The 23,566-nt window shown below is 50.3% G+C and overlaps 1 protein-coding gene across 1 annotated transcript; it reads left to right on the forward strand.

Annotated features, from left to right (window-relative positions):
* The first annotated feature begins 13,535 nt into the window (after positions 1-13,535).
* Positions 13,536-23,467, forward strand: LOC136112381 (E3 ubiquitin-protein ligase RBBP6-like). Its single transcript, XM_071799044.1, has 13 exons — positions 13,536-14,048; positions 14,764-14,882; positions 15,477-15,666; positions 15,894-15,993; positions 17,180-17,195; positions 18,063-18,107; positions 20,196-20,335; positions 20,562-20,737; positions 21,271-21,374; positions 21,838-21,999; positions 22,077-22,137; positions 22,227-22,284; positions 22,404-23,467. Exons 2-13 carry the CDS (start codon positions 14,865-14,867, stop codon positions 23,200-23,202), a joined length of 1,869 nt encoding a protein of 622 aa, XP_071655145.1. The 5' UTR covers positions 13,536-14,048; positions 14,764-14,864; the 3' UTR covers positions 23,203-23,467.
* The last annotated feature ends 99 nt before the right edge of the window (positions 23,468-23,566 follow it).

Raw genomic sequence — 23,566 nt, forward strand, 5'->3', positions numbered from 1 at the left:
GACACCTGCCACTAGATCATGTTGCTCAAGGCCGCATCCAAGCTGGCCTTGAACACTTCCAGTGACAGGGGATCGACAGCTCATCTGGGCAACCTATTCCAGTGTCTTACTGTGCTCACAGTAAAGAATTTCTTCCTAATATCTGATCAAAATCTACCCTCCTTCAGTGCAAGACACTGGCCTGCTTCAGCTAGCAGACAAGTAGCATTTTACACCAGGGCAGCAGCTTAAAGCCCAGCAAGGAAAGATAACGACTGACATGGGGTAGTTCAGATCTGACAGTGCTGAATGATGCAGGTAGTAGTTGTCTCCTATGACAGAAACCCTCAGGAGAATGAGAAGACACATAGCAAAGCCAGGAAAATGAAACATGTTCCGAACACAGCTTAATACTTGTTCTTACCTGATATAAAACAGTAAATAGGCTTGCTGCCTGAGAACTGCGTTGATGTCATGCAGAACCACGGACGTATCATCCATCTTATACCACAGTCCGTTGCTGGCCTGTAAAAAAAAACATTGATATCTGGAGAGGAACTGCATGTTTTCTCCACAAAAACACAGGCAGAAAACTGCAGAACCAAAAGGACAGCAAAACAAATCCTTTTGAGCCAGTAAGGAGATCTTCTTCCCCACCACCTTGGCTGCCAGTAGTAGTGGGGTTTCCCTTGTTCGGAAGGAAGTTGCTTTTCACCTTTATGTAGCAGAAGTAGTGTCCTGCACGGCAGCTGCCACCGCTGTGTACCAGGACGGCATATAAGGTGTAGAGGAGCGGTTCTCCGTCTGTCTGAGACATGTACGGGTGAAGATCCAGGTACTCAGGATACTCTACAACCTATGAAGGGACCAAGAGGGCTCAGTGATGATCTTGAAATACTTCAGGGAACAGCCTTCCAAGACTGAGGGCTAGAGGTGTGTGATGCATCGTTTGGACTCAGAAACACTTGGTTTTCCCAAAAGCAACATGTCATGGGTTGGGTGGCAGGAAACTGCTCTCAGCCAAAGCAGCTCTCTGGGAGCAGAGGACACACTTTTCTTCCCACGGGAACTCTCCCCAGAAGGGAACGTGAAAATGTCAACCTGAACAACTTGTGAGACAGCGTCCTGTGTTGGGAAATCTCCTGCTCCAGGAGGTGAAAGCTGCACTCCACTTGCATACACACCTTGCTGATCTTCTCACCAGTGGAACCTTCAAACCTCTTCAGACACACCATGAGAACCCTGGGCGCGCGGTGGATTGTGAGCCTCTTGGAGGCAGAAACCATCTTGTCACACCTTGAAAGTAAGCACAGAGCTAAGGGCTGAAATGCACTCTTTTCCCCCAGAAGGCCAGACAGCCTTTCATGTCTTACACATCTTTACGCCAGTTTAAGGCTATTCAGTGCTGTAAGGCCATCTATAAAAAGCTGTGTCTCATTACTGTGCATTGAAGCCATATGAAAAGATGACTTCTGCTCAATGACATGCAGCACCTGCACACAGGATCAAGTGTTAGTGTGTCATTAGTAATCATCTTACTTGCTGCATTTAAAGCAGTTTTCGCCATCCAGGTGCTCGGGTTTCACGAAGTCCTCCAGAGCTCCGGTGACAGATGAGGCTGTCTAGAGGAGTGAGAAAGGAGAGCCCTGAGCTTGGGGAAATGCCCTCGCACAAACGCTTCCTAGGAGTTTACACAAAACCACGGCTCAATGACACTGAGGTGACCCACTGTGAACCCACAAGCGGTGCCCAGAAGGAGGCAGAAAGAGGGCGTAATGCTGAACATTTCGCAGGGATTCCCAACGCTCCCCAGAGCTCCTGCTCTGTGGCAGTGCACAGTTCAGCTACAATGGTGTGCAGGGTCATCAGTACTGAAAACAACACACCCCACAAGCCTTGGGAGCCAGGCAGGTGTTGAGGGAGGGCAAAGGGGAGAAGGAGGAGAGTACGTCATGGGTGCAGTGACAATAATGCGTGCTAGTCCAGCTGAAAGCCAGCACCGACACAGAGACCACTGCTGTGGCCTCTGCAGAAGAACACAGTCCATTCCACCTCCTGCCCACCACCAAGCTCTCTTGTGTTTGTAGGATACATTTTTAAGCCAACTGCGTGGATTCTGGAAATCTACAGTGGTCTTGGGACACCTTGAAGCACAATTACAAACCCTCGTACTTTGATATCCAAAGAGGCATCCAGGAAGACCTCGTAGGAATCGGAAACTGCTTGGCAGCTCCAGCACGTGACTGGAAGGCAAATGGAAAGGCTCAGTGAGAGGGGAAGTCGACAGACTGTGCTGGGTTACGCTCTTCACACGCACTGCACCAATCACACGATCAGCTGTTTATCGCAGGCAGACAGGAGGGCACAGGCAGTTCCTAGGAGAGCAGTCGCTGTGGAAACCTACCTCTGGATCTCAGAAAGCCCCCAAAGATCTGATAGATGATAGTAGTTGCCTGAGAAGAGATGTCCAAGCTGGAAACAAATGGTAAGGCAGAGTTATCTCCTCCAAGAGTTTTGCTTTGTCTGGAAGTCCTGAGTATAGTTTTCCTTCATGGGAGGACATCAAAGAATCCAAAGGACTTGGGAACATGGGAAAGGCAATTTGCTTACTCGCTGCTTCCACTCAGACAAGCTCTCTGCATGGCATCAACAGCGTAGATTAAGAATTCCTGGGCATCTTCCTGCCTGCCATACTGCAAATTTTTTCCTATTTCTAAGAAACAAGAAGTTACTAGTTCAGTCCTACAAGAACGGAACAAAACATGTCACAGCACCTGGACTGACTTACTTGTGAGATCACTGATGACAGCCCAAGGCTCTACGGCACTGGCTGGGGCAAACAGGACCTGTTTCACGTGCGCTTCCATTCTGCACATCATGCAGAAGCCTTCCTGCTGACCTGAAGAGGGAGGGAATCTCTTCAGGTTAGCGAAATATCCATAGTGATGGGAAATCTAATGGAGGTCGTGGAGTGCTAAGAACAGTCTCCACTGCTCCCAAGGTGCCCGAGTCCCAAGACACTGGGGACATTTTAGTGCATAGGAAACATTCTGCAGAAGAATCCTTGACTGACAGAAGCTTTCTGTGCACTAAGCAAAGAGAGTATAACTTGAAGGAACAGGGACCAAGAGCCAGGGATAGAAAGAGGTGCCTTTCCGAAGATGAATACACGTAGATATTGACAAGCGGCTTCTACGCTTGAGTGTTCAAAGTATAGGTGTTCAGAGTGTTCAAAGAACAGCTCAGGGAGCCTACACAGAAGAGCTGCTTTTCTCCTCAATCAGCTTCCAGATTCTGGGGGTCCTTGGGCAGTGCCCAACAGATGTACAAGGAAATGTTCACAAAATACTGACACGACTGGCTGTGCTCCCCAGAGAGCAGGTAGTTGGCCAGAGGAGGGGTGTAGGTCAGGCACTGCAGGACGGAGTTGAGGAAGCACGTGTTGCCCAGGTTGCGCAGTCCCGCTCCAGCTCTCTGGCTGTGCTGCCAGGCCATGCGAATCTTCTCCGGGGGAAAGAGGATCCGCTGCGGTGGAGCCATTCCCTCAGCAACGACTGCCAAGAAACCGCATTGGAAGAGACATGAGACCATGTTATTGAACAAATGCATATTTAAAAGCCAAGTTCTGTACAGGAGCACCCAAGAAAACGAGCTCTGTCCTCCAACACAGGGAGAAAATGCCAGGAAACAGTTTTGGAAAACTGACTTCTGTGCCTTGGGCAACCTTCCTTTCCCTCTAGAGCCCTGGCCTGGATCATCCCCTGGCACTGTCTTCCCGTGCGTGTCAGGGCTGGAGGGTGCCCGGCAGATGGGCTGCGATGCTGGAGCCAGGCAGGACGGGGAAAGCCCCCAGTGCAGTGGGTGAGGAACTCGCTTCAGACAGGCAGGAAAGGTCCCTGTCCCACAGCACGGTGCCTCCTGCCCGCCCAGCTGCCTCTCGCTGCCCATGGCCTGCAGCAGGAGCTGGGTCCCGTCTACCCTGTCGCTCCTTGGGACAGGCTGCGCTGGGACCACATCCAGCTCTGAGCAGCCCTGACATTCAGGCAGCATCATGCTCGCCACCCGTGGGACCCCCACTGCCAGTGTGCAGGGAAACGTGATCCTGCTGTTGAGCAGGGAGTGCTCGCTGGAACCTGCCCTGCCCAGACAATCATGGCCCCTCACTCACCGATCGGCAGTGGCTGCACCAAGGACACCTCGGAGGGCTCTGGTGGAGGGCTGACCTCCCGGGGAGCCTCACCCTCCTCCCAGGCCGCTATGGGGTGGCTTGGGTGTCTCTCGGCCATTATGCGGGATGGAGGGATGAAGTAGGAGTGGGGAATGTGGACAATTTGTGAAAAGATTTGGCACTGTGGGTCTGCCTGGGGCAGCGGGAGAGGATGTGGGCTGCGCTCAGGGTCTCTCCACTGGGGAAAGATGTGGGCTGTGCCCAGGGACTCCTCGACCCAAGTCTGCCTGGGGCAGTGAGGAGACTGCTGGGGGCAGCTAGAGTTAGGGTGTGGTTGGACTCGGTGATCTTAAGGGTCTCTTCCAATGAGAATGATTCTCGGATTCTCTGAAAGACGTGGGCTGCGCTCGGGGCTCTCGCCAGCTCCGTGCTCCTGCCCTGTCCAGTCGCCGTCCTGCTGGACAGTGAGGGCTGGGGCCCGCAGCTTCGCTGACCACATGCAGTGCAGTGGGTGTCACAAAGCGAGGTCACAAAGGGCCCCACTGTCCCCCTGTGCCTGCGTAGGCTGGGGCGGGGTGTCCTGTTGGGAGGCTCAGGGCCAGCTCAGACCTGGGCACCTGGGTGCTCTTGGCTGGCTCCAGGGCCCCTTTGGCCTCATGTCCCCTTGTACCAGAGCCCTGTGTTCACCTGCTTGGCTCATCAGAACAGCAGCACAGCCGCTCCTTTTCTGGGCCTTTAGAGATTTCTAGGGATTTCTAGGCTGGGAAGCAGAGACGATGGACTTTTTTATGGTGTCTACTGTCTCACTGCTTCTGGAAGCTCTCAGTGGCTTGGGGTAAAGTAACCATGGAACAAAGTGAGAGACTGTTGGAGCTGGCATAGCACAAAAGAAGAAATCTGGCTGGTGAGGGGTTAAACGCCTATGACATTAAGGAGGAAAAGTACCAGACAGAAGTAAGGAAAGCAGAGCCCCAGGAAAAAGGAGTAAGTCACAGAACCACAGACTGGGGCAGGGCAGGGAGAAGGGACCTGTGGAGATCATCTACTCCAACCCACCTGCTAACGCAGGGTCAGCAGAGCACATTTGAATGTCTCCAGAGAAGGAGACTCCACCACCTCTTTGCGCAGCCCATTCCAGTGCTCTGTCACCCTCAAAGGAAAGAATCATGGGATCCTAGAGTGTCCTGAGTTGGAAGGGACCCACAAGGATCATCAAGTCCATCTCCTGAAAGAAGTTTCTCCTCATATTCACACGGAACTGATACCAAAAAGTCGACAAAAAGACTCCTTAACACTATTTTGAAAGGGTTAAAACTCAGGCACCTTTATTACAGCACACCAGACGACTGGAGGATTGTTTCTCTAATCAAGTGTATGCACAACTCACACTTCTTTGTATTTATTACATGTACCACATGCATATTCATTTATTTCTGCTGCTTAGTTCATGCAATAAACCTAAATTATTTACATCATCACATTCTTTGTCTGAAGTCCATCTTTGGTATTCGAGGGTCTTCATCAGGGGTTTCTAGTGGCCCCCACCGGTCTTTGCAGCCTGGTACCCACCCCAGTTTCAGCTTCTTCACCTAATTTCTTGAGCATGCATGTGGTCATTTTCATAGTATCACAGTATGTTTGGGATTGGAAGGGACCTCAAAAGCTCATCCAGTGCAATCCCCCTGCTGGAGCAGGAACACCCAGCTGAGGTTCCACAGGAAGGTGTCCAGGCGGGTTTGAATGTCTGCAGAGAAGGAGACTCCACAACCTCCCTGGGCAGCCTGGGCCAGGCTCCGTCACCCTCACTGAGAAGAAGTTCTTTCTCAAATTTAAGTGGAACCTCTTGTGTTCCAGCTTGATCCCATTACCCCTTGTCCTATCATTGTTTGCCACTGAGAAGAGCCTGGCTCCATCCTCCTGGCACTCACCCTTTATATATTTATAAACATTAATAAGGTCACCCCTCAGTCTCCTCTTCTCCAAACTAAAGAGACCCAGCTCCCACAGCCTTTCTTCATAAGGGAGATGCTCCACTCCCTTAATCATCTTTGTTGCCCTACGCTGGACCCTCTCCAGCAGTTCCCTGTCCTTCTTGAACTGAGAGGCCCAGAACTGGACACAATATTCCAGATGGGGTCTCACCAGGGCGGAGTAGAGGGGAAGGAGGACCTCTCTCGATCTACTGACCACCACCCTTGTAATACACCCAAGGATGCCATTGGCCTTCCTGGCCACAAGGGCACAGTGCTGGCTCATGGTCATCCTGTTGTCCACCAGGACCCCCAGGTCCCTTTCCCCTACACTTCTCTCTAATATGTAATTTCCCAGCCTATACTGGAACCTGGGGTTGTTCCTGCCCAGATGCAGGACTCTACACTTTCCCTTGTTAAATTCCATCAGGTTATCCCCCGCCCAACTCTCCAGCCTGTCCAGGTCCCGCTGGATGGCAGCACAGCCTCTGGCGTGTCAGCCACTCCTCCCAGCTTCGCGTCATCAGCAAACTTGCTGATAGTACACTCAATTCCCTCGTCTAAATCGTTAATGAATATATTGAACAATATATTTTGTGCTGCTACTCAGCAAAAGTCTCGTAGCTCTTTCTTCATTTAGTGGAACATTCCGCTTTCCCAGCTTGCAAACCAAGGACATCCCCCTTTGCCTCATGTCCAGTCTCTACAGAGCTATTGTTTCTCTATTGAGGTCCTGTTCCACGAGGTCTAGTCTTGTTACATCAGGCCTAGTCTTGTTACATCAGGCCTAGGGTTTTCTAAAGACTTCTGTTCTCCTTATCAGAAACTCCACGTTTCAGTCTGTGCCCATTGCCTCTCATCCTGTCTTTGGGCACCACTGAACCAAGTCTGGTTCGTCCTCTTGACACCCACCCTAGAGATATTTATCAGCATAAGTAAGATCCCCTCTCAGCTTCTCTACTTCAGGTTGAACAGCCCCAGCTCTCTCAGTCATTTTTCGTAAGAAATACGCTCCAGACCCCTCACCATATTTGTAGTCCTTGCTGGACTCTCTCCAGGAATTCCTAGTATTTCTTCAGCTGGGGAGCCCAGAACTGGACCCAGTAACTCCAGTACTGGTGCAGGGGCAGGTCATGACAATGTTTGACATCTCTCCTTTCAGACAGCTTCAAACCACACTGAAGTTGCAAAGGGAAGGTCTGGGTTCCTCGCGGTTGCACTGGTGGGCTAAGAGTTCTCCAGTGTTGAGCGCAGATGAAAAGTGTCTGTGTCTTCCAGACCAGTTGCTGTGCCAAGACGGAGGCCCCTGGGCAGGACGCCCCCACGCTGGTTCGAGCCTCTTTGCACTATGTTTGGGGGGAAACCCTCCAGTTGACTCAGGGTGGGCAGGGGGTGACCCTCACGGCAGACACAACTGCCACTGGCCTGGTCCCACAGGTCCCTTGTCCATGTGCACAGGGACAGGGGGAATAAAGTCATGGACTCCACACCAGACTCATCCTGCCCCAGGGAGCAAACGGGATCCAGGCCATACTGCGAGAACTGGTTTGTGGTGGAAGTCCCCGCTGGGAAACCACGGCCACACCCTGGCACTGGGACAGATTTGGCACCAACACTCGGGGAATGCAAAGGGGCTGGGCCAGCAGCAGGAGCAGCCTGGCCCACTCTAGCCCTGGGACTGGAACTAGCACTAAAGAATCATAGAATGTCATGAGTTGGAAGGGACCTACAAGGGTCCTTGAGTTCAGCTCCTGTCCCTGCACAGGACAACCCCAAAATTCACACCATCTCTCTGAGAGTGTTGTCCAATCACCCCTGGAATACTGTCAGGCTTCGGGCCATGACACCTCCCTTGGGAGCCTGTTCCAGTGCTCCAGCACCCTCTGGGTGAAGAACCTTTTCCTCATGTCCAGCTGACCCTCCCCTGGCACATCTTCTGCCATTCCCTGGGCTCTGTCACTGGTCACCAGAAAGAGTTCAGTGCCTGCCCCTCCTTTGCCCCTTGTGTGGAAACTGCAGACCGTGATGAGGTGTCCTCCCCTCAGTTTCCTCCAGGCTGAACAAAACCAGTGACTTTAGCCGCTCCTCATATGGCTTCCCCTCCAAACCCTTCACTAACTTTGTGGCCTCTTCTGGACACTCTCCAGTAGCTCTATCTCTTTTTCTCCTGTGTCCCCAGCCCTGCACACAGTGAATGCTCCAGTTGAAGCCGCACCAGTGCAGAGCAGAGTGGGACAATCCTCTCCCTGCCCAGCTGGCCATGCTGTGCTGGGTGCACCCAGGACAGGGGTCTCTCTTGGCTCCAGGGAAAGTGATAGCTCCTGTCACGGGGAGCTGTTGTGTAGCTGGTCTGAATCTGCAGCAAAAGTAGCAGATTTTTGGTGCAGACACTATTTTCCCCAGTCAGGGACTGCCTGGGAAGCACTAGGAGCTGCCAGGTCTCAGGAGAGTTGTGGATGAGACCTGGGCATTGCCAGGGCACCGGTGACCAGGCCTACAAAGAGCAGCCCAGGGAGCGCGGCGACCAGGAGCGCTGAGAACAGAGTGGGAAAACAGAGCGGGATGATGCATTTGGCACGGCAGTTCATGGAAGGGAGCGCAGGAACGGCGGGGAAGCTCTGCCAGCTCACCCAGGGAGTGTGGAATCCACACGGCAGAAAGCCATGGCATCCGTCAGGCTGGTCCCCAGCTCTACTACTGGTGCAGCTCCCCAGACCCAGAGCCGGCGGGGAGATGCCGGCATCCAGGTGCGAGGCTGCAGGGTGCGCACTGCTCTGACACCAGGGCTGGACGGCAGCAGCCAGCACGGCTGTGGGAGCTGGGCCAGCGAGAGGAATCCTCTGCTTAGTGCCCAGCTCCGGGAGGAGCTGAGGAGCCTGAGGAGGATCAGGGAGTGCGAGAGGGACACAGAGCAGTGGAGCCGCACCCGGCCCTCCCCGAGTCCTGCCCAGCAGGTGGACAGGGCGCACGGGACAGAGGACTCCCTGGGCCCTCTCTGCACAGCGGTACGCAGTGACTCGAGGGAGAGGGGCAACGGCAGCATGTTTCTGGTCTCTGTTGTGAGAAGAATCTGTCCATACATGCAGTTGCCACCCATGCAGCAAATCCCTGTGCTGCCACCATCTCAATGTGGTTTTATCCCCTCTAGCTGCAGACAGATGGCACAGCTCAGTTTCAACAGGGAGATCAGCCATTAGCAAGAGGAGATTGTGCCTGAGAACCACCTGAAAAGCTGAAAACGTTCCTTCTGTAAAAGCTTTCCATAAAGTTCCTTTGACTGTTGGTTCTTAGAGTTTGTCTTCACGTTGCAGAGCACGCTCCTTACCAACTTGCACAGTGCCCTCAGAATACGTAGAGCTGGGGGTTTTTCTAAAGTTGAAGGAAGAAATTGAAACTGAGATCTAAATCAACTCCATCCTGGAAACGCTGACTCAGACCACGGATGTGTCCGTAGGATTTCTGCCGACTTCTGACAACTCAGGAATCCGCTTGGGCTGGAAAAGATGCGGAGTTTAATCAGCATAAAACCTGCAGGTCCTAAAGCCTCATTGTAGCATCCAGTGCTTCATTTGGAGGGTCTTAACGCTCCTTTGAGGGTACCAAGCCCCATTTTCAGCGTCTTAAGCTTCATTTGTAGCATCTAATCCATGCATTTCTGGGTTCCAATTCTTAATTTCAGCATCCAAATACTCATTTTTCAGATATAAAGCCTCATTTAACAGAGCAAACCCCTCTTTCAGGTCTCAAAGCCTCGTTCACAGGGTCCAAACTGTTTTTCAGGTCCAAAGCTTCATTTTAGTGTCCAAAGTCATCTTTTAGGGCTCAAAGACTCATTTTTAGGATCCAAACCCTGCTGTCTAGGCTCCAAAGCCTCATTTTAAGATGCAAACAGTCCAGTACAGGGTCCAAACCATTATTTGTGGGGTCTAAACCCTCATTTTTAGGCTTGAAAGCCTCATTTATGGTTTCCAAACCCCAATTCTGAGTGTTCAAATAATCATTAATGATTTTTAGGGTCTAAAGTGTCCATTTTTGGGCCCACAGCCTCATTTGTAGGGCCCAAATCTTAATCTTTGGCGCCCAACCCTTGTATTTAGTGTCTACAGCCCGAATTTTCTATAACGCATCTCATTTCAGATCCCAAAGTTTCATTTTTAGAGTTCAGACCCTCTATTTTTCAGGTCTCAGCCCTCATTTTGAGAGTCCAAACACCCATTCTAAGGTCCAAACCCTACTTCCAGGGCCCAGACCCTCACTGTGAGGCTCCAAAGCCTCATTCTTAGGGTCCAGTTCGCCAATTTTAGGGTCCAAACCCTCTTAATTTCAGGATCCAAATACTCAGTTTTTGAGGTGTGAACCCTTACCTCAGAGTCCAAAGGCCTCTTTCGCTACCAAAAGCCCTGTTGTCCAGACGCTGTTTAGGGTCCAAACCCTTCTTCTGCCTCTATTTTAGGGCCCAAAGCTCAATTTATAGGGTTAAAAGCCTTGTTTTAAAGCCCTAAAGCTTCATTTGTAGGGTCCAAATATATATTTATAGAGCCTGAAGTCTCATCGATACCCTTTTGGGTCCCTAAAATACCCTCTCCCTAGGTAGTCTATGCCAAGGATGCACAGGGCGTCTCGGCCACTCAAAATGGGGTGCCTTTCCCACTCATGCCAAGGATGTCCCGGCTCTGGGAACGGCCCAAGGCTTCCAGCCAAAGGCACTCGCAGCCCCAGCCCCTGGGAACCGCCCCTGGGGGCTGGGGGCAGCCCAGCCCCCCGAACCCTTTCCTTGCCCAGGAGGAGCAGAGGAGGCTCTTGGGCTGGGGCGGAACATGGGGAGCCCCAACATTCCCTCCTGGATCACCCCAAATAGTCCTTAGATACCAACCACCAGAGTGACCATGGCGCAGCCACCACTGTGGCGCCCAGCACACGGCCCCCGACCCCCCCAGTTCTGCAGCTCCTGTGGTCTTTTGTGCTCCCCCAAACCTTCTACCCCCTAAGTAGGGACCGAGGCCAACCCCTGCAGCCTGGGGCACTCCTGGGGAGGAGCAGAGGTGACCGCCAGCCGTGGCTCCTGTCTCTCTTGCAGGCTCAGCCACCCTGTGCCCACTACCTGGGCAGGACCAGCCCTTCCTCACAGCCTGGGCGGGGGGGGCAGCCCTGGCCCCCCAGCCCCCACCAGCAGGGATGGCGCCCCTGTCTGCTTGGACACCCCGGCACCTTTGGCGCCTTTGCCACCCCCGACCCCGGGCACTGCCAGCACCCACCAGCCCTGTCCCCCGGCAGATACAGCACAGGGGTTCAGCCAGCGCGGCCGAGCAGCCCTGCCCTGGCCTGGCTGATGTGTGCCTAGTGAATCCAATTTCCAGTGAATCTCCCCAATACCTGGGGCCACCTGTCACATCTCCCCTCCCAGAAAAAAGTCTCCTCCCACTTTGCAGCCCTGTTCCCCACAAAGCAGCTCACCCCACAGGGATGCCCCAGGCACCAGCTCCCGACGCGCCTGTGCAGAGCTGGGGGTCATCAGTGATGGGGACCGAGTCAGGGGGTGCCCATGGAGGGTCCCCCCAGCCCAGCACGGCTCCCACTCCCTCACACGTGGCTGCAGAGGGCTCCATGTGGCCTGGGTGAGGTGGGCACCGCAGCACCCATGAGGCCACAGGCACCATCACCCTGACTCCCAGAGCTCCCCTCCGCCTGGGCAGACCTACCGCAGTTCCCCAGCACCGCCTGTGTGCGGCCGGCCAGGACACGGCCAGCTGCTCAGGCCAGGTGAGAGCACCGTCCCTCCACCTCTTCCTGCCCTGAACTCCTCCGCTCTTGAGGAGCTTGCCCACGTTGAGCACGTCCTGCCATCTCCACGTTCCTCCATGGCAGGTTCCCCAGCTGCTGCACATGGTGGTGTCCTGTGGGGCAGCCATTGCTTCCCTGACCCCCACCGGCCGTGTCATCGTCTTTCCCCAGTGAGCACGTCAGCAGCTTTGGCCTCTGGCTGAGCAGCCGCTGAGCTGAAATTTGGCGGCTTTTGCTCCATGTGACCGCGAGTGTCCTGCTGCAGCGACACTGAGCAGCGACTCTCATTTGTGTCTGGCCTGTGGCCATTCCTGTGCAGAACAGATGGGTCAGATGGAGGATTTCAGGCAACACTTTCTTCCCCATGTTGCCAGGACTCCTTCCTGGGTGACCCCATCTCCCAGGACAGTCCTTGGGGATGGGGCACAGTCAACTTGGTGACACAATGGCCTCTACTAGAGTGCCAAACTCTGCATGTGAGCAGGTGATCCCAGCAAGCGGGAAGGGCTGGTGGTGCCCTGGGTCATGCTGGTGACGCCTCTTTGTATCCAGGTTTGAACTGGAGTTGGTGGACAAACCACTGCCCAGGGGCCCTCAGAAGGTCTTGACAAACGTCCCTGGTGAGGGCAAATGGAAGAAAAAGAAACAGAAGAAAAAAGAGGGTTTGCAATCTCTTGGGCAAGGCGTGGAAGGTAAAACAGCTCCCAGCTCATTTCCACAGCGTGGGCAATCAGCTTATGCGATCTGATGGAAAAATCCCTGGCCACGATTGTCAAAAGGCTCTGACTTGCACCAAAGCTTCATGCCAGCTTGGCACAGCCTGTTCTCCTAAGCTTGACTCCACAAGAACCAAGCCCTGGGCTGGGCTGAAGGGTGGGGATCCAAGGGCCCGTCCTCACTTCGGGAAGTTACCTCTCCAAGAGAGTCTGTCACCTGCCAGCATCACCCACCCCTCTTTCCAGAACCTGGCGCCACTGACGCGTTGCAGAGGAGCCCGGAGGTGCCGGTGTTGGGGAGGGCGCGAGGCCCCTGGAGATGGCGCTGTCAGGGCAGGGGAACAGCCCTCCCGCATGTTTTGGGAAGAGGCCTGAGCACCGCTGTGTGTCACCCGGGCTGGCAGGACCAGTGATGACAACAAGGCGTCCCCTCCTGTTTCCAGAGGTTTGCTCAGCCGCCCTTGCCAGCCCATTCCAGCCTGACTAAGAAGGAACGCGAGCAGCTCTGGGGTAAGAAGGCGATGGAGATGAGGAACAGCAGTGGGGTCAGGTGAGTCTGGGGGCTCAGGGCTGGTGTCTGCATGGGTTCATTTTCTGTGCCAGCAGGAGCCCATTCCCCAGCCCCAAACACTCGCCGTTCACTGCTGCTGAGCAGTGCTGAAGGCAGCGCCCCGAGGACTGGGATGGGGCTGCCAGGAGCCCCCACTTCACCGGGCTGGTTCCTTTCCGCTCCTTCAGGAGAGCACCAGGTGTGGCCTCCTGAGCCGTGTGGGGACAGCCGTGTGCCACCGAGGGCCTGGCTCGGGGGTTTCCTCCCCTGAGCTGAGCGCAGCCATCGGCTGAGCTGCTGGTGGCTGTGCAAACAGGCACGTGGTTCGTGGGGGCAGGATGGGGCCCCAAACCCATGGTGTCCTCAGGCTGTCCCCTCTGTTGTGTCACTTCAGGTGTCTGCCAGACATCCCAGGGGACTCCTCTGGGAAAAAGCAGCCCATGACTGGCCAAGCCAAGGGCAAATCTGAGCTCAAAGGCCAAGCACCAAGGCAGAGCCCAGCACAGGCTGTGAACCCTCAGAGGTGCAGAGCAGGACAAGGAGAAAAGAAAGTTCCCGTGGGAAGCAAATTGCCGCCAATGAGCTCTGAGGCCAGGCTGCCCGAGGAGCCCACCTACAAGGTCTGCATTCCACAGCCGCCAAGACCGGAGACAGCACCATCACTGACATCAAGGCCTGAGATGTTCTGGCCAGTGCTGACAGAACCGCAGAACACCGTCTCGGCGGGGTACGGCTTGGAGCCCCCGCTTTGGTGCCACCCGTGTCCCCGGGGTCCATGTCTACACAATGCCACCCACTGAAGGCCAGATCAGTGGTGCCCAGGATGGAGTGGCCTTGGCTGGAGGTCCGGAGCAGAAGCAGCACCACCTGAGGTGGCCCAAGAGGTACGTGATTCAAATCTGTGTCGTTCCTGAGTGCTGTTTCTTTGTAGAAATGCAAGGCTGCTCTGGGCCAGAGAGGGAACCGTTTCTTCTCATCTCGTTGCTCCTTTCGGTCCCCAGGGGGAATTGAAAGGCTTTTTGGGTGGCCCTGGCACAGCTTGGGAGCAAAGCGCTGCTGCTGGAGAGGTGGCAGACAAGGGGTCAGTGGAGGGAGAGAACCAGCTGCCCGCCCCTGAAGCCATCGCGGGGCTCCGCGTGTGGGCAGAGAGCTCCCAAACCCTGCAGGATTGTTTTAGAAGAGTTTCTCTTCTTTTGCAGAAACCCATCTCTCTGTGGGACACAAGGAGCTGGGGAAAGAGATGAGTAAACAAGCAAAGGAAAAGTTGCAACAGTGTTGGGGGGTTACAAAGCTGAATTTCGCGTTGCTAGGGTGGATCTTTCTGCAGCAATTGCAGGAGATCCAAGGCTGCCAGGCTGGGAACTTCACATCTTGTTGAAGTGCTGGGAGTTGTAGTCCTGGGGCTGCCAGACCACCATGTTTCAGGCCCAGTTTCTGCTTCAGCAGATCCTTCCCCCTGCTCAGAGTCATTTTGAATCTTCAGACCGTGCCCAGAAATACTGAAATTGGTCTCCAGCTGGTGAGGGTTTTGCCCCTTTGAAGTCCTCTCAAGATGTTTTGCTAGAGTTTTGAGCTTGGCCTTTTCCTTGTGATGGACAGAGACACCGCAGGAAGGTGAAGAAAGGAAGAAACAAGAGAAACCAGCAGGGACAGGAGAAATTCCTTCATGGACGAATCCCACCAAACCTTCACCCTTCTGAATGGCTTCTGAACAGACGGTAATGGTGCACTGAGCCAAAATGGTGCTTTTCCGGGAAACCTGCCTTCTGTCCCTTCCCTTCCCTTCCCTTCCCTTCCCTTCCCTTCCCTTCCCTTCCCTTCCCTTCCCTTCCCTTCCCTTCCCTTCCCTTCCCTTCCCTTCCCTTCCCTTCCCTTCCCTTCCCTTCCCTTCCCTTCCCTTCCCTTCCCTTCCCTTCCCTTCCCTTCCCTTCCCTTCCCTTCCCTTCCCTTCCTCCATTTCAGTCCTGCAGCCCAGCTCTAGTTTTTCCTCTTCCCTCCCTTTGTCCTGCTCCCTTCGCTTTCTCCCTCTGTCCCCTATGCTTCTTCCCATCTTTTCTCTTTAAGTCTTTGCGCCAGTTTTGCCACAAATCTGGGGATGTTTTGCCCCTTTTTGGCCAGTTTTGAGAGGCCTGGGGGATGACAGGAGGGCCAGCAGGCAGTGACAGGCTGACAGGTGACAGGCTGACAGTGACAGGCTGACAGATGACAGGCTGACAGGTGACAGGCTGACAGTGACAGGCTGACAGGTGACAGGCTGACAGTGACAGGCTGACAGTGACAGGCTGACAGGTGACAGGCTCCCCCTCCCGTAGGGGGCGCTCGGCTGCCACACCCAGCTGACACAGAACCTTTGTCACAATGCCCGTCACCGCGGTGCGGATGCAGTGACGCTCCAGCTGACAGGGACCACTGCACGAGTTGGTTGCAGCTCAGCGACTTCTCACCAGCTGAAGGAGTCGACTCTGCAAATCGCTGCCACTGCAGTGGGAACAATGTCATCAGGTGGGTGCTCTGGTGTAACGCACTGGAAACAGAGCAGAAATGGTGAAATATTCCCATGTTATGCATGGCCCCTGTGCCAAACCACCATGACTCAGCCTGACTAGATCTGCAGAAGTGTGATGTTACATCTCCAATTTTTTTTTGTATCTCTAAAGGGGTTCTCATATTCATACATAATCATGAATTGGCTAATTTATTTTTCTTCCCTGTATTGATGTTGTTTTCAGAACACACAGATAACAACGCCCCGGTCTCTAAGAAGCCATCGGCAATCGTTGGAAGAATCGCAGACGAGGCAGCTAAAGCTCCCAGCAAAACACACGTTTTGTAAGTGTTCCTAGGGCTTTGTATTCTTTGTGAGGCATTTCAGAGTGGTTTAACCTTTTTGGTGGATGTGAGTTTACAGAGGCATTCAGATTGCATCTTGCTTATTAAAGCGGCTGTTAATTTTTGTTGTGATGGGGTAGATTTGAATGGATCTGCCCCAAAGTAGAATTTTCAGCCTATGTTTTTATGCCTCTGTTTTCAGGCCCACATTTTTCAGTCTAAAACTTTAGGCCTACATTTTTTGGCTTACGTTTTATAAGCCTGCATTTTTAGGCCTGATTTTTCAGACCTACATTTTTAGGACCTGAGGTTCGAGCTCCGACAGCCGTGACTCTTCAGACAGTTGAACCGGGTTTGTTCTTGGGGTTGGTTGTTCTGAGACCCAAGTTGTGGATCCCATCTCCTGGACGCGGAGAGATTCCTTGGTTTATGGGTTTGCTTGTATAGTAAAGACATTGTAGCGTAAACTTGGAATTTGCTCCCATCTGGGCAGAGTCTCATTCCCAGTGTTTGACTGTTTCTTCCGTTTGGGTGAGGGGCGGATAGAGCAGGCGTTCGTAGGCCCCAAATCTGAGTGTTTTGCACACTAATGATAAAGATCAAATAAATATGAAAGAACGAAACGACAGATCAATGAGTGTGTGGAATCTCAGCAAGGGTCAAGTGTCATAAATATTTCCTAAAATATTGCAGTGCTTTCAAGGTTACTTTAAAGCACTGAAAGCAGTTTCTGGTAATTAAGACCTTTTTTTTTTCTTTTTCCTTTTGTCTGTTGCAGGGCCCCGAAATAACACAAAATCCTCATAACTGCTTTCAAATGACATTTCTACTGCTATTTTTAGGCAATATAGCATGTATTTTATGACATATTTAGTATTTTGGTGCTCACCTGATCACAGTGCTTGGGCCTCCACACAGGAACACTCTTCTGAAGGGATGTTTGCTGGATCTTTGCCAGATGACTGTGTAGAGTGATTTTCATGAAGCAGGAATGTAATGCTGGTTTGTTTTCAGTTACACTGAATGCACCAAGACAGAAGAGTTTATGTAGAAGAATAAATTTCCACATTCCTTAGGTGACCGAAACAAAAAGTTTTATGTTCAGGTTTTAGAATCTGGATTCACTGCTTTTTGTTGGGTCCGGATGCTTTATTTAAGTTCTGATCACCTTTATTTCTCCTTCTAGAAGTCCAAAGGAGCCGGTGAGCGGAACAGCAAAAGCCGTATGTAAAAACATTATCTCACCCTTTTTCCTGCACACCATGCTGAATTGTAACCAACGCAGCCTTGTATGAGTTTTCCAAGCATTAACAGAATGTATTTTCCAGTAAACGTTGTAAATATCGGCCTCAGCAAGGTAGAAAGTGAGTGACGCCGTTGTTGTGAGGACACTGCTGTGCAGCTCCGTGCTTCCTTGGCGTGTCCTTAAATACTTGGGGATTTGTTCCTAAAACCGTGTAATTGCAGTGATTTTGTTGGGCCCCTCTGAGTACAAAAATGGCTTTGATGGATCGCCGTGAATTTCAATATCGTTGCTACACAGCTATGAATTCACCTTTGGGAAGGGGGCGGTGTTTTTCTTCAGGTTTGCAAACACTGTCATTCTGCTGCTAAAATATTATATAAATGAGAAACACACGGATACACTGGACTGGTAAATGGTCTGGATCTGGATTTGTTGCTTTTCTTGAATACTATGTGTCTCTGACGGGTTTTTGATATTTTGTCTTTATTTTAACGGAAACTGCATATATTGTATTCCAACTAATTCAGGTGGGTTTTTGTTTCTTGAAAACAGTTGTTTTTCTCTATATTTCACTAGCATGTGTATCAACACAAGCTCCGTGTTCATAAATACAGTTTATTTGGCTTTTTTCCATGTTTCTGTATGCATTTCAAAGCAGAACTCGGTGCGGCAGGAATAAATCGCTGTGAGGTTCGCCCATGACTGTGGAACAGTACGGCGACAACATTTGAAGTTGTGACAGTGCTTTTGTGCTGCTGTCCCGCGGTTGCTGCGCTCTGTCTGGAATGTACCATTGAATACCTGTTTCATTTTTTGTGAACAGATCGATGACTCTCCTGCACCTCTTTCTCTGGCACAGCTTATTAAGGTATTGCAATAGAATATAAGGTATATGTTCTTGTCAAATACTTTAGAAAAAAGTGTTTTCTTCCTATTTTTAAATCTATACGGTGGCCTATAGCTGTACAAGTCTTGTAATGTGAACAATACTTTAATATTTGATAATTTAAAGTCTCTATTTTGCCTTGAAAATGTGTGTGTATTTTGATACTGTCCTGGGATGTCTCAGCCCCAACGTCCCGTTGCAGAATCGCTCATCTTCAAGATGCAAAGAGGCAGCACTTCAGAAGCTGTTTGTACAGTTTTTCATATGTTTTATTACTTTTGCGCCGGAAGCTGACACAATTTTCTGGAATAATTCAATTATGGACATTTCAGGGGGGTTTGCAACAGCCAGAACAGAAGCGTTTCTGTAACGTGGACGATTGCACAGTGATGTCTGAATTTCGAGGCTGGAGTTCATTCCCGAGAACTCTTCCCACTGGGAGCTTCTTCCCTCTCTCGCTGCAGAAATTAAATTGTGTACATTCAGGAGAGAAATCAGATTGGAAGGCAGCCACCAAACGAAATCTAAACCTAGATACTAAATGTGTCCTTGGTTCTGCAATCTCGTGTGGAATTTTATGCTAAAATGGGAAAAACTGTCCAAGTGTGTGTCACACATTTCAGCTTTTGAAGAAATTGAAGTGTTTCAGAAAAATGCAGGACAATAACGTAAAGCTGAGTGCGGACTGGCTCAGGATGGAGGCAACGTGCTGTTAAAAGTTTTCTTCTTTATTGTCCTGATGAATTAAATGCCGTATGTGAGTTATAGTCTATTCCTAGTCAGGTTTTGTGGGGTTTGGATGGTTTTGTAACTGTTTGGGTTCAAGTTAGTCAAGCATCTGTCAAGTTTTCTGTAAATGTTACTGGAAATTATTTGATAGTTGTTGATCTGGATTACATCATTGAGGAAAATAATGTGTATATGAAAGAACCGTTTAATAAAAAGTTGAACGTAGATGGTTGATTTGTGGATGAAAGCGTGTAAATGCATACAAAACAAAACCAGGAGTGGCTGATCTGAACAATTAATGCTTGAAGGTCCAAATAATTTCCGTTTTCTCAATTAAATGGACAGTGGAGATCTTCTCCTTCAAATTATGTAGAGCTTAAAAAGACTGGATAATACAGATTGTTCTACACGTAGCTCAGAAGAAAATGGCATTAGTTACAGAGGTACAAGCAGAGCGGAAAGACTCGAGTTCCAAACACGTAACGTGTGTGTCACCCCGTTAATTCCCCGTTGAACAGACGGCCAACCTGGCTGAAGCCAACGCTTCTGAAGAAGACAAAATAAAAGCCATGATGATCCAGTCCTGCTGGCAATACAATCCAGCCACGTGAGTGCTGCTCATGTCAGATCTCCCTCCTCTCTGAAGACGATGGAAAACTTGTTGAGGCATTTGCTTTAACAACGGTGACACTTCTTTCTTTTTTTTTCCCCAAAAAACTTGTAGTTACATGAAGACACCTCCACCATCGTACACTTGTTTCCGCTGCGGAAAACCCGGCCACTATATAAAGAACTGCCCGACAAAAGGGGTGAGACTGGGGGGAACTTATGGGGGCGCTTTTTAAAAATCTTTTAGCTTCCAATTTTAATATTATCGTATTCCATTTTAATATCATATGAAGCATTGTTTCTCTTGGGGTGAAATGCAGAGGTTGTCCAGCAATGTTGCAAAGCCCTTCAAACACAAGGCAACCTGGAATTCTAATGTAATGTGTTCTTTTTCTAGGGAGTAGACAATAAATATGGCTGTAGAGCATCCTCTGTGATCCTTCATGCCTGTTTATCCACTTCAGTATTACTGGAAAATTCTCTGTTTTGAACTCTTTTAATGACATTTTGCAGTTTTCAGGATTCCGTACAAACCCGAGATGTTTCTGCTGACCCCACCTGTTGGATATTTGTGTGTTTCCGTTACACAAGTCTTTTGTTGAATATTCACGCAGCCCTTATGCTTGGCAAAAGGAGAGGATTGAAAGCTTTCGCTAGTTAAAATCATCACTGAAATGTCATTTGAAGTGTGGGTCTCCAGATGAGAGATGTCTGCATTTCTGTTCCTAACAGGACAAAGCTTTTGAGCCTGTTCCCAGGATTAAAAAGAGCACAGGAATTCCCAGGAGTTTCCTGATGGAGGTTGAAGATCCCAGCACAAGGGGCGCGCTGCTGACAAACACCGGAAAATACGCAATACCGATTATTAACGCGTAAGTACGGGATTAATTGGACTGACCCGAAAGGCAACGAGAGAAACCCCGCGTCAGTGTGTGAGCGGCAACGGCAGCGAGTTGGCAGCACCTGTGGTGATGGGGGAAGAAGCGTTGTCACTGTCTCTGAAAATTCCATCTCTTATCTCCCTTTGGTGAAACCCAAAGCTTGGAGAAGCTTTCCTTTGCCCAACTTCAACTCTTTTATTTTCCACCCCCCTTCCAGGGAAGCTTATGCGAGAAGGAAGAAGGAGAAACCTCCATTTTTACCAGCGGAACCGCCCTCCTCCTCCTCCTCAAACCACGACCCTGTTCCCGAGGAGCTGTTGTGTCTCATTTGTAAAAACATAACGACCGATGCCGTCGTTATTCCCTGCTGTGGAAACAGTTATTGCGATGAATGTAAGTGTTTGTTAATCCCAGGCATCACACCTGCTCTTCTGAAAGTAGAAACAGAAGAAAGAAATATCATTGAAAATATCAGAAAAGAAATATAATAAATAAATATAAATTAGTCCGCATTCTTCTCCCTGAGAGGGTTGGTTCAGGCCTCCAGAACTCAAACCTACGTACTCATGGTTTTTGGGATGTGTTTTATTCGTTAACCTGGAGGTTGGTGACTTCTCACTGGATGAGAAGGTGGAAAAAAGACCAGTGAACACATCCAGACACAGCCTCGTCTAATGAGACCAATTAGCACACCAGGACACAGCCCCGTCCACATCTTCAAATGCTGCAAGAGCGGAATATCAAAACTCTATAGCTATTTGTTACACACGAGAAACTTTTTACACTATTGAACATTCAGAGCTTCGTGCTCTTAATTCCAGACCATATTTCTCCATTAATCATCTAAGTGTTTTTATAATTGATTAGAACCCACAAAATGTCCTTAGCTTGGCCAAAAATACTTGGATGGCTCCAATTCTTCACAGGTATCAGGACAGCGTTACTGGAATCTGAGGAACATAAATGCCCAACCTGTCACCGGACGGATGTTTCTCCGGATGCTTTATTTGCCAACAAGTTCCTACGCCAGGTAACGCGGTGACTTTTACATGAGCTGATTGCAAGAAAAGGCTGTGTGTAAAAAATATGGATTTACGTCTCCTTAAGCAAGGCTGAATTGCCTAAGGCTGAATTTCCTGTTCAAACCCGTTATCTGCTGTTCCACAAGGTCACAACTCTAAATTTAGAGACAATTTGTCCCATTCGGGTCACAGTTTTGTTTAGCGTGGTCGCCTCACATTCAAATTCAGCATTACCACTGAAGGAGTTTAAATATCAAAGTATTAAATGAAGGATTAAATACCAATCCTTAACATCCATGTTTAATGTGACAGGCTCCTATCTCTGTATGTTGATTTATTTTGGGTTTGATGGCATTTGCAGGCATGCACAAGTAATTTGACTCCGCAGAGGCTTTTGTGTGGAGATCTGCTGAAGTTTCTGGAATATATTCTGTGACGTCACCTTTCTGTAAATGGTTTTTCTGCCTCTAGGCTGTGAACAACTTCAGAAATGGAACTGTCTACACAGAAAGGGTCCGTAAGCAGCTCTGGCAGCAGCCGCCACCACTGGTGACACCTCCTGCTGCTCTGGTGACAAACGCGGAACTTTCCAGCTCTTCCTCTCTGCCCATCAGCAGTTTGTCAGCAGAGAAGGTGAGGTTTACTGCAATATACACCATGAGTTTTGGGTTGCAGTAGGGCTTTTCCATGCGTTTGCCTTTATTCCCCAGGACTGCCAGGTTCCTGCTCCAAGACAAGCGGCTTTACCACATCTCCTGGGCCCCACAACCGGTAACTATAACCTTAGAATTTCCTTAAAAACCTTCTCTCCAGATAAACTGAATGGGATTTTTTTCTTTCTCCTCTCCCCACTCCAAAAGGTCCGTCAATGAGAGCCAGGGCAATGTGCTCAGCAGGTCACAAAACAGCCTGGGAACTGTGAGTATCGTACAGAAATGTTGAAAAAAACCAACCTAACCAAATCTGAGAGGAAAAAACTGGGGAGAGTGGCTGCTTTGAAATAGTGTCATTATTTTTCTGTGTTGTGCTTTTTTAAGGTCCGAGTCTCGCTGTAGTGCTTTGTCTTACCCTGGAAGTTCGTACACCCACTGCAAGTCACGATCAGGCTCCTCCTGCACTCGCTCCGACTCTCGATCACGGAGCCGTTCCCGTTCCCGCTCCCACTCGCCATTGCCGCCGTCTCCAAGAAGAGGCAAAGGGAAGAGTCTCACCTATCGCTCCAGGTCAAGGTGGCGTGGTGATCACCGCTCAGGGTCAAGGTCTCCAGTATTCAGAGGCCAGTCTCGCACTCAAAGGACCACACCTCAAGGGCAAGGAGAAAGGGAGTATTTTAACAGACACACAGCGGTTCCACTATATGGTATGAAAGCTGCCTATGGCAGATCGGTTGAATTTCAGGATCCATTTGAAAAGGAAAGATACAGAGAATGGGAGAGGAACTATGGGGAATGGTCTGGAAAGCCTGACAAGGGCTGTGCTGCTGGTGCTCAGCCTGCACTTCCACCGAACAGAGGGAACTTTTTTCCAGAGAGGTTTGATCCACCTGAGACCAGACGAGAGATTTTGCCTTACGCTTGGGGACGTAGGGAGGATTACCCTGGTGGGCACAGCCATGAAAATCATTGTATAGCTGGAGATGACCCTGAAAAGCCTTCTGGAAGAGAGCACCATGGCACGGAAAATCCAACAAACTCAAAAGAGGTGAAAAACCCACTTGGAGATGACAGAGCAAATAAACAGAGATTCCAAGGGAAGAGAAGAAGAGAGGATGAGAATGAAGGTTTTCCCAATGCTGAGCTCTTTGAAGATGCAAAAAAACCCAAGAGAGCCAGGTAGAGCAGAAGATGTTCAAACGAAAACTGGGAAGTCAGAAGCTTTGATTCTGTATTATTGTAGTGGTTTGGTTGTAGTCCATCACTATTTGGTAATTCTGAGTTGGGGATTTGCTCTGATTAGATAGTGCTTTGACAGTGGTGTTTAATTCAAGTTTGACTGAGTTTACAGTGGCTTTAATCTTATTAATACAAGTCACTTTTTTTTTCTTCTTGACAGTTAATGGAGATATTAAGACATTTTTTCAAACAATAAACTACCTATGATAGAAAGAAACCTCGTTTGGTATGTTTGTAATCAGATGTGTTGTATATTGAAAGCCACGTCAGGTCATTGAAAATTAACAATACAGCAGACACTTCCCTTT

Source organism: Patagioenas fasciata, chromosome 25 (assembly GCF_037038585.1).
Source record: "Patagioenas fasciata isolate bPatFas1 chromosome 25, bPatFas1.hap1, whole genome shotgun sequence".
Lineage (NCBI taxonomy): Eukaryota > Metazoa > Chordata > Aves > Columbiformes > Columbidae > Patagioenas > Patagioenas fasciata.

What these genes read in the sequence shown, in the direction of transcription:
- LOC136112381 (XM_071799044.1), top strand. An exon ending in AGTGGGAACAATGTCATCAG is followed by an intron (nt 15,667 to 15,893) that starts GTGGGTGCTCTG and finishes TGTTGTTTTCAG; the next exon opens with AACACACAGATAACAACGCC. An exon ending in AAACAGTTATTGCGATGAAT is followed by an intron (nt 20,738 to 21,270) that starts GTAAGTGTTTGT and finishes AATTCTTCACAG; the next exon opens with GTATCAGGACAGCGTTACTG.